We start from the raw sequence: 13900 nt of genomic DNA on the forward strand, positions 1-13900 counted from the left end.
GAGTTACATTTTGAGGCTTTGCCTTGCTGCCCCGGGAACCCAGGATGTGTTTTGTAGTGTGGCTGGAAAGCCGAGGTGCCACATCAGTCATGTCTCTGCTAATGGGAATCAGGGGGAACTGAGGCACTGGGGTGGATAAAGAGCTTACTTAGGATCCAGGCAGTCAGTTGCAGTCACAAATATATCAAATATTCTGTCTGGCCTTGGACCAGTTGATCTCTCCCTACCATTCTGCTGTCTTGCTGGATAACTTTGAGCGTAATATTTCTTTTCTCATTCTTGCTGCTCTCTGTCATGTTTGCTTAAGCTGTAAGCTCCTCAAGACAAGTGCTCTCTCCGGTGGGCTGTACCGGGATCAGTGCTCTCTTATCAGTGGTGCAGGCGTCTTGTGTCAGCTGGGGAAGCCCAGCCTGGGAATCATCACCTTGGAGCTTGCTGAGCACCACTGAATTGGCACAGGGGCTGCCTGGCCAGGTCTCTCTGAATCCATGCTCACTCTTGTTTCTAGCTGTGGACTTCACTGTGTGTGCAGGGCTCGCAGGGAACTGGTACATCCCCAGGGATGCCCTGAGGCATTTTGGTTGGCTCAGTGATGCTGCAATAGCTTCCTTCGCCTTTGATACTCTGCCATTCCCCCTTTCCTGATGTGCTGGCCTCAGCTGATCTTGCCTTGGATCAATAGAGCAAAATAAAAGAGATTGAGAAGTGCTGAAGCCTGGCCCAAGTGGATGTGGGAAAGGGGAACTAATATTGGATTTTGCTCAATTCAGAGAATAGTGAAAAGTGGAGAGGGTCAGAGCAAGCAAAAGGCTTGAGAAATGCATTTCTGGATTCTAGTGTTCCCAGGACAGGTTTGGTAATCAGTCTGGTGGGTGAGTAGTAATTCCCAAACTTTTTGTGCCAACAGGCCAATCTTTTCAGCAAAGGCACCAGGGCCAACCCATCTGCCATTGCCTGATAGCTCATCTTAGCACATGTCTTGATTTGAATTTGTCCTCCTGGGACGTGGAATTGCAGGACACAGTAGTGGGAAGCAACCTCAGGAGGTTGCCTAGTCTGTGCCCTTGCCTGAAGGCGGTTCAGCTCTGCTTAAATCATTTCAGGCCACGTGTATCCAGATCTGTGTGCACCATCCAGGTGATGTCTCAGCAATGCTTTGTAAAAGCTCTCTATTTCTAATACTTCAGGGCAAGGATTTTCACATCTGCATTCCAGTGATATCTCGGAGCTCTTTCTAATACAGGAGTTTCTCCTCTTAAGGCGTTTCTAATGGATGGTTTCCTATCTTGTATCAGTAATGTTTTGTGCTAGTTCTCAAGGGGATGACTTGTCACTTTGTACTATTTCTTTTCATAATATTTCTGTTACTCACATTCTCAAGATCACATAGCTGTACCTACTGTCTTTCTGTGCAGTGAGGATGTCTCCTCTCTTTGTGTCCTTGGTTAATTTCATTATCATGTTCCTAATTTTTCTTCCAAGGTCACTTAGGAAAGTGGGAAAGCACAGCAGATCCAAGGACAAGCCTCGAGGAATTCCACTAATAGCCTCCCTCTAGCACAAAACTTGTCTGTAGTTTTTTTGTATAGCCAATGCCTTATAGTTTTCCTGTTAATCGGTGTCTTTTCTTGTGTCTCTCGTAATTCTGCATCAGGCACTGTATCAGATATTTGACTGAAGTGGAGATGGATTAGATCTGCTGCATTTCTTTTGTCTAGAAAATCAGTTATCAAAGAAAAATACCAAATTAGTCTTCATTTCAGCTTATTCAATTAGTTCAGTTCAGTGACTAGTTCATTAAGAACTGAGAAGCTGAGTATGAGCTGAGAAAGCGAGAAAGTTTGTCCTTTTTTATTTTAATCTATGAATAAAAATCATCTGTGAGAGGATGAGATCTTTGAGTTTTGATATGCTGAAGAACAGAGGGCTGGGAAGCAAATTGTTCAGTTCACCCAAATTAGTTCCTTTGCTTACTTAACAAAACTGTTTTAAATGTAAAACATGTTTTGGTAATTTTATTTTTTCCTTATATCTCCATATTTATCATGATATTTATTGGCTGAATAAAGCCAAGTTCCAGGTGCATTCCAAGTTCTTGCATTTTGATTAAAGTTCAATATGCATGTGAATGTACCTTGACACACATCACTATTAAAGTCTCATCTGGGAATCAAGAAGTGTCACTCAAACCTTTTAATAGATAAAATGGAAATAACAAGGGTGTAATATTAAAAGAAAAGTGTAAAATGCAGCCAGCTTCCCTGCTTAGTGTTAAGTAGATGTCTGCTATTGTCACATTTGAATACTTAGCTCTGATGGTCAGCCCTTTCATATGAAAACCAACATTGTGAATGCAAAATGAAGTTCAGATTAAGGACTTAAAGGAGATTTTCAGCCTCCTGATTTAAAACATGATTAATTTTGGAGTTGTAAATAATACTAGTTTGAATCAGTGCCCCTTCATATAATATAGCTGTGGATCAGGATAGTTGGGTAGGAAACTGTCATTGCCTTCACAGGGCCAGAGTTTCATGGCTGAATTATGAGACATTCCACCTCCTCTCCAGGATGGGTGATTAACAAGACATCCCATCCTTCCAGAGGCAAAAACACCTCAGAAAGGGCAAACCATCAGTGCCCCATCAAAGAGAGGTGCCCCAGGCTGGATGGCTGCTTGCTACTGAGGACTCCTGGATATGAATGCTCCTCTGCATGGTTGTGGATGTTTCCCAAATACCCTAATTTTCCTCATCAGCTGAGAGCACAGCCCATGTGAGGGGTAGCTTGGTTTGAGATGAGCAGGCTGCAAGAAGACAAGCCCAGTGGGTGTCAGTCCTATCTCTGATGTGTCATTATACTCTCATTATACAGGGACCTTGTGCCTCTGTCTTGCCTCCTCGGAGGACCCAACTGCTGATGGCCTCACGTCAACTTCCTTGGTGGAGTTTGCCATGATGTCACACCTGGAGGCCATGAATTCCCATGAGCAAACTAGCCTGGAGACTGCAGAGCCGGATCTTGTTCCTGGCTCTCTGCATGCTGCCCCAGGGTCAGGCTTTGCCAGCGAGGAGAATGAGGAGTCCAAGATCTTGCAACCTCCGCAGTACTTCTGGGAAGATGGGGGAGAACTCAACGACTCCAGCCTGGACTTGGGACCGCCAACAGGTAGGTTATTTTTACCCCATTCTTCCTCCCCACTCTGCAGGGACTCTGGGGAAGTGGAAGGATGCAGGGATCTGTCTTCCTGCTTTGACACAACTCTCACTAAGAGGGCCTGAGATTAAACGTCAGCTCTATTTTCTCACCTCAGTGCCTGATGTGTCCCCAGTGAACCCTGAGAAAGCACAGGCTTTAGAAACCAAGTTACAGCAGAGCTTTTATTCCTGAGCTGCTATGAGCTGGGAAAAGTATTACCTTCACCTAGTTTCCCATTGCCTCATGCCCTCCTTTCTCTCTCTCTTTCCCCCTTTTATGCTCTTTTCTCTCTTCCTTCCTTCTCTTGCTGTCTATTAAGTGCAACTTTGGGGTCTCAAGAACCTGACTGATGAAAGGGCATTTTAGGGTTTGAATCAAAGCTGAGTTCCCTGGTTCAAATTCTGAATTCCTCACTCTGTGACCTCAGTGTGGATTTGGCCCAAGAGAAGACAGTTCTGTTGTCTACCCTGTTCTGCTACTTCCTGAGGGGTCAGGACCAAAATGGGTTTCATTTGAACTTGCTTTCCTCTCTGAAGTGTTTTTTTGAGACAACTGAGTCTCCTCAGTGGTTTCCCCTCAGAGACCCTTATTGGCTTTGAGATGCCCTCAAGGAGAGGGATGGGAGGAAGGAGGAGGAGCATTACCGGGTTTCCAGTAGCTTAGGAGATTATTTCACATGCTCCTGCTCTTAAGTGTCATGTGGGGCATGTATTGTTACCCGAGGGCCAGGCTTCAGCCTTACCCCTCCTTCCTTGGCCATATCACTGCCTCCCTCACAGCAGATCTGCAGTTAGAAAGCACAAATCTCGTTTTATCTTCACTCCTATTTCTGTGACCTTAAAACACACCTGTGCTCACACAGGGCTGAGGGTGCTGCAGGGCTATGACTGAGGCTGCCCGCTGGGGCACAGTGCGTGCCATGGGGGGCAGGGGCTGTCTCAGCTTAGGTCTCCAAAGCTCTTTGCTCACTGACATTTCAGCTGAACTTATTTGGCCATGCTGCCCTGTGGGTCCGTGGCCCCTGGGGCACTTGCAGACCTGGCTGTGGGGCAGCTGTGCAGATGTTGCCTCCATAGGGATGCTGGGGATGGATGGTGCCCGTTCCTGCCAGCACATCCCTGGGACAGGCTCTGGCTCAGCCGCTCTCATGCAGCGGCAGCGCTCAGCGGCGCTTTTATTGGTGTGCCAGCAGGCACCTGCATGTACTCACAGCTCTGGACGTGACTTGGAGAACAGCGTGTGCTTGTGCATTGAGAGAGAGATGACTGGGTTCCGAACCCAGCCTTGCCACTTGCACGTGCCTTGCCCCATTTGCATGCAGAACACGCTCCTCTCTCCTTCCGTTCTTGCCTGCAGTACTTTCCTCCATGAACAGATGTGCTCTTTCAGCTGTCCTTTATGCATACCCTGCCCTATCCGCTGCCCAGCTAACTGCTGCTGTGCTTCCAAGCGCTGTTTCTTCCCCTGACTGTTGCTGTGTCCAGAGCTCATGTCTCAATGGCATTTCAGAACCTTGGTTAATAGAACAGTTTGAATTATTCAAGAGATGGGAGCACATTTCTACTTAAAATTTAATTAGAAACCTGCTGTGTGTCATTTTACAATAAAGGATATTGTAATAGCATCTCTAAATTGGGCAGTGTTCTCCTGTCATGCAAAGCCTCTGTATGAGAGGGGCATACAACCATTGGATCTTACATGCTGCATGTGTGACAGATGCTATGTGATACCTTGTGGAACTGTGTGATGACATCTGTTAGGTTATTTTCAATGTATAAATCCATTAAATGCTTTTAAACAGCTGCTGTTTAAGGAAAAAAGTTTATGGTATAAGTTTTCCTTATGTGAGATTTCTTTCTGTGAAGTCTAGTCTGGCATAGTTGGTAGCTCTGTCCCAAGCACACATTGGAGTTGCTGCATCAATCAAGGCACAAAATGGGATTGTTGTACTACGAGAGAGAGAAAATACCCTGCTATGAAAGGAGACCTGTGCTGGCTTCTTTCTGTGTTTGGTGTAAAGATATTGGGCCTGGAACGGCTGGTGGTCTTGCAGATAGGCCAGATCTCCTGCTATTTCAAAGCTGTATTTGTCATCTCTCCTTTTTCTGTGTCCTTCTGAAGTCTACGTGGGGAGACTCCCCTGTCTTTGTGTGACTTTGAGGCTGCAAGAGCTAAAAAGTAATAACAATCTGCAGCTGCTGCTTTTTTTTTTCCTAAGTGCACTTGATCGTCCTTTAAAAATATTTCTGGAAAACTTGTGGCATATAGGGCCAGCTGTTTGTGTGTTAGAAAGTGAGAACAAACCCCCACTGGCAGAGCACAGCTCAGCATGGGGCTCTGGTTCTCCTGAATAATGTGCTTTTGCTGATTTACGCTACGGAACAGTGAATCTATATTGACATCAGTGATCTCCAGCCTGTGGAAGGGCCCTGACATTTGTCTCATTCTGTCTGAGGGTGCACAGAAGTGTGCACTTGCATGTGTGCTACCCCATGCACAGCTGCTACCCAGTAGAGCTGCATGGAAGAGATGGATTAGGTCTGTTTGGAAAGTGGGTGCCATGTCTTTATGGAAAGAAGCAGTGTGTGACTTGTACTTTAGCCAAAAGGCAAGTCAGTGGAGCTGTGAACCTGTTACTTTTGCATCCCTTTAGGCTTCTAGGAAACCTAGAAGCTTCTCAGGTTGTAGTTTGGATTTGGCTGCTTTGCTTCACTTTTGGTAGAAAATTGGCCTGAACCACAGATCAACTCTGAAGGTAGAGTGAACCTGCAGGGACTCACATCTAGCCCTTTGTGTCTTCCTTTCCTTTCTTCCCACCATCCCCATCTTGTTTTGCCTGGAGGCTTTCAGTGCCCCATATTTCTTACTATCAGACTGGACGTTGTGGGCAACAAATGCAACTTCTCATCCAGCTTTAGGGCTACAAGGTGAGAGTCATTAGGAGTATCATTAGGACTCTTTGAGTCTCTGATTTTGAGTGAAAGAGTTCTGTAGTGCTGTATCCATCCTGGAGTGCTCCCTGGTTTGCACCTCTTGGTGTTCTCCTTTGTGTTGGTGAGAATGCATTGCCCCATGTTACCCTTTCAGTGAAGGCTCTAGGTTGAGACAGCCTAGTCATTTATTGCTGGGAAGTGTGGGCTCCTGAAAACTGATGCAAGATTTGTGAATGTCTAGTGGATGAGGTCACTTAGTCCCTCTTTTCCCCTGCCCAACAGCCTCCAAGGACTGAAGTGTGTCTCCCAGTGTGATGGTGGGCTGGCGTGCCACTTCATTACAGCCAGGGTGTGCTTTCAGCCCCAACGTGTTTGAAGACCAAGGCATGACTGTGCTGGGAGCAGTCAAATCTAGTTTTATAGATTGGTGATTCACTAGGACGGCATGTGGCACTTTGGGGGGCTGGGAAGGAAATTGTAATCTTTTAATTATTCACAGTAATTAGCAGAAGGGATTCCCAGGAGAGCTAGGATAGGGGATAGCGGAACAGACAACTTAGAAGGACTGTATTCAAAGAAAAGGAAGTTTTCTGACCAGCTAATGGAATAAAATACCTTCCATCTTCTCTGCTAGTGATATTCATTTCCTTCTGTGATGAATTACTTGCTTCTGGCCTGAGAGATCCCAGTGTCTTTCAGCCTTACTGGAATCTGCTGCCTCTTCATCCAGACTGACAGCAAATCTGCAGTTCTTAATACCATCTTCAACCCGAGCATTAATGAAATGAAGCACCTGGTAAAGACAGTCTACATAAGCAGCTTAGTGTTGAGCAGCCGCCCGCTGAGCTCAGCTCCCTTGTTTATGCCCTGGTTTAGTGTACACTGACACATTGGGTGATCTGTCTTGGGACAGGCCATCTCAGTCAAGACATTGGTGGCAAAGGCTAACATGTGACAGAAGAGTTTCTCTCTGCATAGTGTTATTTTGGTGCAGCTATCCCTGGCTGACTGTTTTTGGGTGAGCCTGGCTTATTCTCACTTTATTGCAGTCCTGTGCTGAGCAGGAAAAGGGTATGAGGCTATTTGGGGAACGGCTGTAGCACTTGGTGCCTGGTCTCTACCTAAAGCAAATTCCAACCATAATGAGACCTAACAAGTTTTCTACTCTGGATCTCTCTTTGGACTACGATTTCTTTTGTGTGGGTGGACCTGTTTTGGAGTCGGAGACAGTAACTTCTCTAGCTCCTCTGGGAGATTAGTATATTAGCCCCAACTGGCTCGATTCCAGCACCAGTAATTGTATTTTGTCTCCAAAATCCCCCTGCAGTTTCAATCAGCTGGAGTGTGACTTTCTGCAGTAAGTCTCCCTGCTTTATACTGCAAAAAGGGAAGGAGATACGGCCTCAGACCTGGCTGCATTTTTAGCAGTCAGTAGAGTGCACCTTGTGCTTTCCAGAGTTGGCAGGTGCTTTAGTATGAATGGTGCCATGTGGTGTGGTGGGAGCCCAGGAATGTTCTTGTTTTTATTACAGTGCCCTCTAGTTATCAGTAATTCAATCACTGGTTAACATGATCTTTCAGTTTAATCCAATAAAGACCTTATGGTCGAGTTACGTGTACTAATAACAATGAGGATCACCCTCTTCCTGAGTTGTCACAGTTGCTTAGAACAGTTAATAGCAAATACAGGGTAGGGAACCTTGTAGGGCAGTAACTGAGACCAGCTCTTCTGAATGAAGGAGAAGCAGAAATGTAATGAATTAAATATCTGGCTGGGGAATTGTGCTTTGGCACAGTGCCATGTCTTGGCCCATCTGGTGTCAGAGAAGTTTTGGTATTGATTTCGGAGGAAGCAGGACCGTGTCTGAATGGCAGCTTTTGCAGAGGTTTGAAGCTCATCTTCACCTCTCCCAGGGAAAATCATTTTCCTGGGTGAAGAAAATGCATCTCTGCAACCCAAACCTGGGTCTGCTGGGAGGTGCAAAGGGCAGGACTTGGAATGATAGAAAGGCTATTGGTTTCTTTAGAAAATAGTGCCTGGGGGTCTTTGTAACAGCTTGGAAGGGAAGGGCTGGGGGATTGTGGGAGGCAGCTGGATACTGCAATATGAGTAATACCACCACTGATGGAAAGCATTAAGGGGTGTAGCTAATGATGTGGTGGCAAGGAGGTGAGGTAGAGGTATGGAATTTCATATCGGTGAACCAGACTCCCAAGGGGATGGTGTGACTGAGAAGCTCTGTGAGACTGTGGTGTGCAACTGTGGCTGCCTGCTTGACTCATCTGGTCTGCCTTTGCTAGACTGTTTGGCCAGAAGTGTTGGGACAGTTTCATGGCTGCGTCAGATGATTCTCCTGAGCTGTCCCCCTTGGTGATCAGGCTGGCTTCTTCATGGCCTGGTTGCTCCTGTTTGTGGCTGGAAAGGGGTATGTGGCACATGCCACCTCTGTGTGTGGCCACAAGCTCCTCTTGTGCTCCAGCCTACTGCTGATCTGGGTAGGAGACAGCAGACCCTGGCAGGGAAGGAGCTGATAGTATGTGCAGTTACAACCTCCTCAGGCAACCTTGGGATTGCCTTTTGTTTCCTTGCTGAAATTAGATGGGCCGATAAACGAGCCAGGCAAATCTGGCATTGCATCCAGCTCTATAATACCTGTCTGCTTTATCAGAAGACTCTGCCCCGTTTCTGCAGCAGGAACAGAGGGCACCTGCATCTGTCTGGCCTTCCTCTTCCATGGTTGCTGTTTCTCTCCACAAAAGCTGGTGGGAATGAGAGTGGATAGCACTAGCGTAGGAAGGTGGAAAAGTCTGTGGGTGCACTGCCGTGTGCCCAGAGCATGGGAGGCAGGTGTAGAAGGTCTTCTGAAGGTAGAGGAGCACCAGGTGGGCCAAGTGGGTTGTAGGAGAAGAACACTTGCTGAAGGGAAACTGCTACTGGAATGCTGGAAGAGCTACTAAAAATGGGAGATGCCCTTTGAGTTGCCTTAGGGCTGGAGGGAAGGTGAATTGAGGGAAATGCTGGGAAGACTCTTCAAGTGGGCATGCTCTTAGCTCTGCATTGCACAAATGAGTGACTGAGGCCAGTTTGTCTGGATGAAGCCTTGAGAAGGAGATGCTGGGACCAGCTTAGGGGCTGGGATTATACAAAGGAGATGGACAGGGTGTAAAAATTCCTTCAGACTGTAGAAGAGAGGTATAAATTAACAGAAAATATGAGTGCCTTAAAGAGACCTGATTTTGACAAGCTGGCAGACACCTTTGTTAGTAAGACAGTAGGAGCTTCTTCCAGACAGGTAGTAAATGTCTAGCTGAAAAGTCTGGAAGGAAGGATTGACTTGTCATCATTGGCATCTGGATGTGGCACTTGGGGATGTGGTTTAGAGATGATTATAGTGGTGCTGGGCTCATGGTTGGACTAGATCTTGAAGGTCTTTTCCAACCTTGGTGATTCTGTGATCCTCCCTGAACCTGGGAAGTGATCGAATCGCTTTGTAAGCAGGTTGTATGGAGAGCTCCTTGTTTAAAGAGTGGAAACCAGCACCACAGTGACCAAAATGCCTCAAGTTGCACTATTCCCAATGTGAATCTGAGTAACAGTCCTGGCAAGATTTGAGGGGAGTTCATTTTCTAATCAGTGGGATCTTACGAACCAGACAGAAGAAAGATCCTCCCATCTTAGTATGCAGGGTAGTGGGGAAACTGATGAAAAGTGGAATATTCATGCAGTTAGTAGCAAATGTGAGGATTCCTGTGTCTGCTTCTATTTTGTGGATTTGTTGGCCCAGAGAAGCAGCTCAGGTTTAAATCTTTGGCTGCCTTGTAAGATGAAAGTCTACTAGGAGAGAGTAGGATGGGCTCTCCCTGAACTTTCATTGCCCAGGAGAGACAGAGGCGTCAGTCCCTCTGGCATCTTTAGATCTTGTTGGAAAGGCTGCATGGCTGCACCATGTGGGGCTTTCCCCCACAGGAGCTAACTAAACTATGACAGAGCACTTAAAGGAAAGGTTGAATGTGTGACTTCAAAGGAGAGCTGACAGGCTGGGAGCATTTCTTGTTCCTGTGGGACAAACCTCATGCTGCTTTTTGTCATTTGTTTTTTTTGCTGTGCCCTTCTGCCAGTTTGTCCTCTCCTCCAGGTAGGAAGAGGAGCAGAGAAGAGAGGAGGTGCAGAGGAGTCGAGAACAGCTGAGAGTGTCTTTAGGCAAGGCGGAAGGCAGATTGGATCACTGATCCTTGAAAATAACATCCCGTCTAACAGGGCCTTCTCTTCTGGGGCAAACCCCTCTTTTCACCCACAGCATGTCAGGGCAGGCGGGGTTCTTGCTGAGCTTTTTGGTGCAAACCCTGAGTATCCCTGCAGGAGGTTAGAGTTAGGGTTAAGGTTAGCCCTGAGAGATGCACTAAACTTTTATCATCTCTCTGAAGAGGGTCCCAACCAAATGTCCTCAATCCCATGGTGTGTGGCTGTTCCTGCTGTTAACCCACCATCCATCTGGCAAGGCAGTGACTGTGTCTGCAGACACTGGGAAGTGTACCTGAGGGTATGGGCCTTTGGGAAGGTCAGTACCAGGCACTGGAGGAGAGATATTTTTTTTTTTGTGCTGCTGCTGATTGGTCTTAGCAGCCTCCATGGCCTCTGGGGGAGCATCACCAGGTAGGCTGCTGGGTAGCAAAAATCTTTTAATCCTCAGAGCCCCTGGGTAGGGCCTCAGTCAGGATGATGATCTCTAGTGAAATACAGCAGCAAAGCGACCTGCCTTCTACCTGTGGTGGTCAGTAAATCTCAGTGGCTTCTTTGCAGGCAGAACTAGGAGACATGCTCCACACAACAGCTCTAAAGGTCAGCAGCTGGATTGTGCTCATCTTTGGGCAACATCTGGAAGAAGCTGCTGACAGCATGTAGGAAATGAGCTGTGGGTTAGGAAAGCTACTTGCCAGCTGAACAGCAGCATCTTTGCACCTCCTGTTTGGGGTGGATGAAGTGTAGTCTATTCTCCACTCTGGCCAGGTGGGAAAGAGCATGCAGGATTAGCATGGGCAGTCCTAATTCCCAGGGAATACCCAAGGCAATGAGTGTGTTTGATGACATGGCCCTCTCTGCCTGGGAGCTTGCACCCGCTCTGGCAGCAGCAAGTGATGGATTGGAGTCAGGGATGCATGGAGGTTTTTTGTGCAGATCTCTGTAAGGCATCCAGACAGCTGCTGCCCACTGTGCTCAGTAGAGCATCTGCTTTGGCAGGCAGGAGAGGAGACGGGAGCCTTGGGGATTTCAGACAGTCACTTACTTAATAACCATAGACAGGGCAGGGGGCTCATTTCTGGCTGCGAAGGGATCGTCTTCCTTCTCTTTCTCTGAGAATGTGCTGTGCTTGTCTTGGGGAGAAAGGGAGTTAATTGGGATGCAAACTCCTGAAATGGAGCTCCGTGGGTATGAGCAGTTTCTCAGGAAAGATGAAGGTTGAATTATGCCTGCTGGATTTGTGCCTGCTAATCTGAGCTAAAGATGTCTGACCTTACAGATACTTTTCTTATGCTGAGGTCCCATGTCCTTGCTGGCCTCCAGAAGAAACCCCTGCCTGCTCTGACCTTACATTTGTGAGGTGCATCTTCCTGTTCAGCATCTACATTTGTCTCACAACAACAAAGGAATTCATGATCAGAGCCACAGAAGCTGGCTGGAGGGAGGGGAGTTAGATTTGGCTGCTGTAGCAGAACAAAACTTTCCCTTATTGATATGGGAGTTTCATAATGCAGATGTTTGTGACATGACTTTTATGAACTCCTGTGCAAAGTGAAATTCTGCATTTCAAAGATGCCCAGGTTGATTGGTATGCCCAGGTTGATTGGTTGATTAGTGGTATTAGTTGGGTGTGCCAGGGAGGAGGATTAGGTTTGCTGTGCTTTTGTTTCCCTTCTCTGGTATTTCCCATCTAGCTTGTGGCTGACTGCTGCTACTATCCCTTATCTTTCTGGATCCCATTTGAAACTAATCTCTGGGTCTCAAACTGATTCCTAAGACTTATAACCTTAATTTAAATATGCCAGGTGTCAAAACTGTTATTACTGTCTGTAAAAATGCCTCAGGACAGAAAGGAGTGGTGAAAATGAACATGCAAATTAACTCTAGGAAATGTGGATTCACTGGGATGGGTTGGGGAGCTGGAGAAATGCACTTGTGGTGTGTGATTGTTCTCTGCTGTGGCAGGCTACCTGCTTTTAGAGGGTCTCTGCCATTTGACCCCATCTCTGGCTGGACACCTATAATGGGGCCAGCTCTCTGCCTTTCAGAGTTCTTCGGTGCTTTGCATGTGACATGAAGTCTTTTGAATCTCTTTTTAGATTACAGCTTTCCTGCTACATCTCAGAAGGCATTGCTAAAACGGAATGGGACACAGGGAGACAACTGGGAAACAGCCACTGTCCAACCACCAGCAGAATTTGTTGACCCTGACTTGCACACGCCTTTTTCTACACTAGAGGAAGAGGAGGGGCTGCTCCCTATAGACCACTCAAGAGGAGGAGTGGGGAGCCTCCAGACCTCTGGGCCAGAAGTTATGTCTTCTGAACCAGTGGACCAAGAGGATCCCTTCTCCCTTCCGTTTTCCACAGCCTCTGCCAGGCCAGGTATTGTGACTGAGGCAGCCACAGGAGGTCAAGAAGAGGACTCTGTTTCTCCAGGCTTAGACCTTGGGAGCAGCATGGGACCAGGTCTTCTACCTGGGTCTTCTATTTTTTCTACTACTGCAAGATCTCCCAGTGTTTCTGAAGAACTTTTTGAGGTGACAGCTGGGGACAGTTGGGCTGCTGAGGGAGCAGATTCGGAGCTGACTGTGAGTACCACAGCAGCAGAGCTTGCAGAGACCACAGTGGAGGCTGGTGTGGAAGAATATTCGTCCAGAGAGGAGGTCTCAGAGCCCACAGTGGGGTGGGAGATGCTGGAGCCCACGAGTCTAACTGAAATGGAGCAGACAGTGGAAATGCCTGTGGGGACACCCTCTCCTAGAAGCAGCTCCTCGGGCACCCAGACTGTTTCTGAGAGTCAGCAGCATCCCACTTCTGTGTCTCCGTGGGACAGAGCTGATGAGCCTGTGCTGGATCCCATTTGGAATGACACTGAGTCAGTCACTGAGACTGTGACAGCACAGAGGAGTTTGTCACCTCAGGCTGGAGATGCCCGCATGGCCATGGTGCCAACAGAGCTGCCCTGGGACTCGGCACAGGTAGCACTGGGAGCAGGGTGGGAGGCTGCAGTGGAGATATTGGGTGCATCCCTCTTGTGGGGGCGGTTTAATCCCATCCTTAAGTGTGACTGGTGGAAGTATTTTTTCTGTTCACCCAGCCAAAACTGAATTCTCAGGGAGAATTTTTCAATTTTTCACAGCACTTCTTAAGGGTATCCACCATCCTTAGTAAAAACCCTGCCCCCTCACATTTCCCAGCTACACAAAATCCTACTTCTAATAAACAGAAGCAGAACGCCTTCCCTGTGGGGCATGCACAGCAGAGAAAGCTCCTTGTTTCCTCAGCCTGCATTATTGGAAGTGTCAGGACAAAAACGGCCCTAAGGATTTCTGGAAAGGAAGTGAGAAGAAGGTGCTATTTTTGCTGCTGCTGCCTGCAGGGACCAGATGCAGAGCAGGTGGAGCAGAGTACAGCGACCTGTGAGGATGTTGGTCTAAGAGAGCCTGTGGGAGAGGAGGGTGTGATAAACTGTAGCTCCTGAAACCAGCAAACTGGCAGCTGGTTAAGACAAGATATGTAGCAGGAGCTGA

At 47.4% G+C, this 13900-nt stretch overlaps 1 protein-coding gene across 1 annotated transcript in view; it reads left to right on the forward strand.

Moving 5' to 3' along the window:
* PODXL2 (podocalyxin like 2) overlaps positions 1-13900 on the forward strand; it is a 32559-nt gene that overhangs the window by 7656 nt on the left and 11003 nt on the right. Inside the window, exons 2-3 of the mRNA XM_071550477.1 lie at positions 2872-3165; positions 12468-13348. Coding sequence (XP_071406578.1) covers positions 2872-3165; positions 12468-13348 — 1175 coding nt within the window. The remainder of the gene's footprint in view (positions 1-2871; positions 3166-12467; positions 13349-13900) is intronic.

Source organism: Pithys albifrons, chromosome 3 (assembly GCF_047495875.1).
Source record: "Pithys albifrons albifrons isolate INPA30051 chromosome 3, PitAlb_v1, whole genome shotgun sequence".
Classification (NCBI taxonomy): Eukaryota; Metazoa; Chordata; class Aves; order Passeriformes; family Thamnophilidae; genus Pithys; species Pithys albifrons.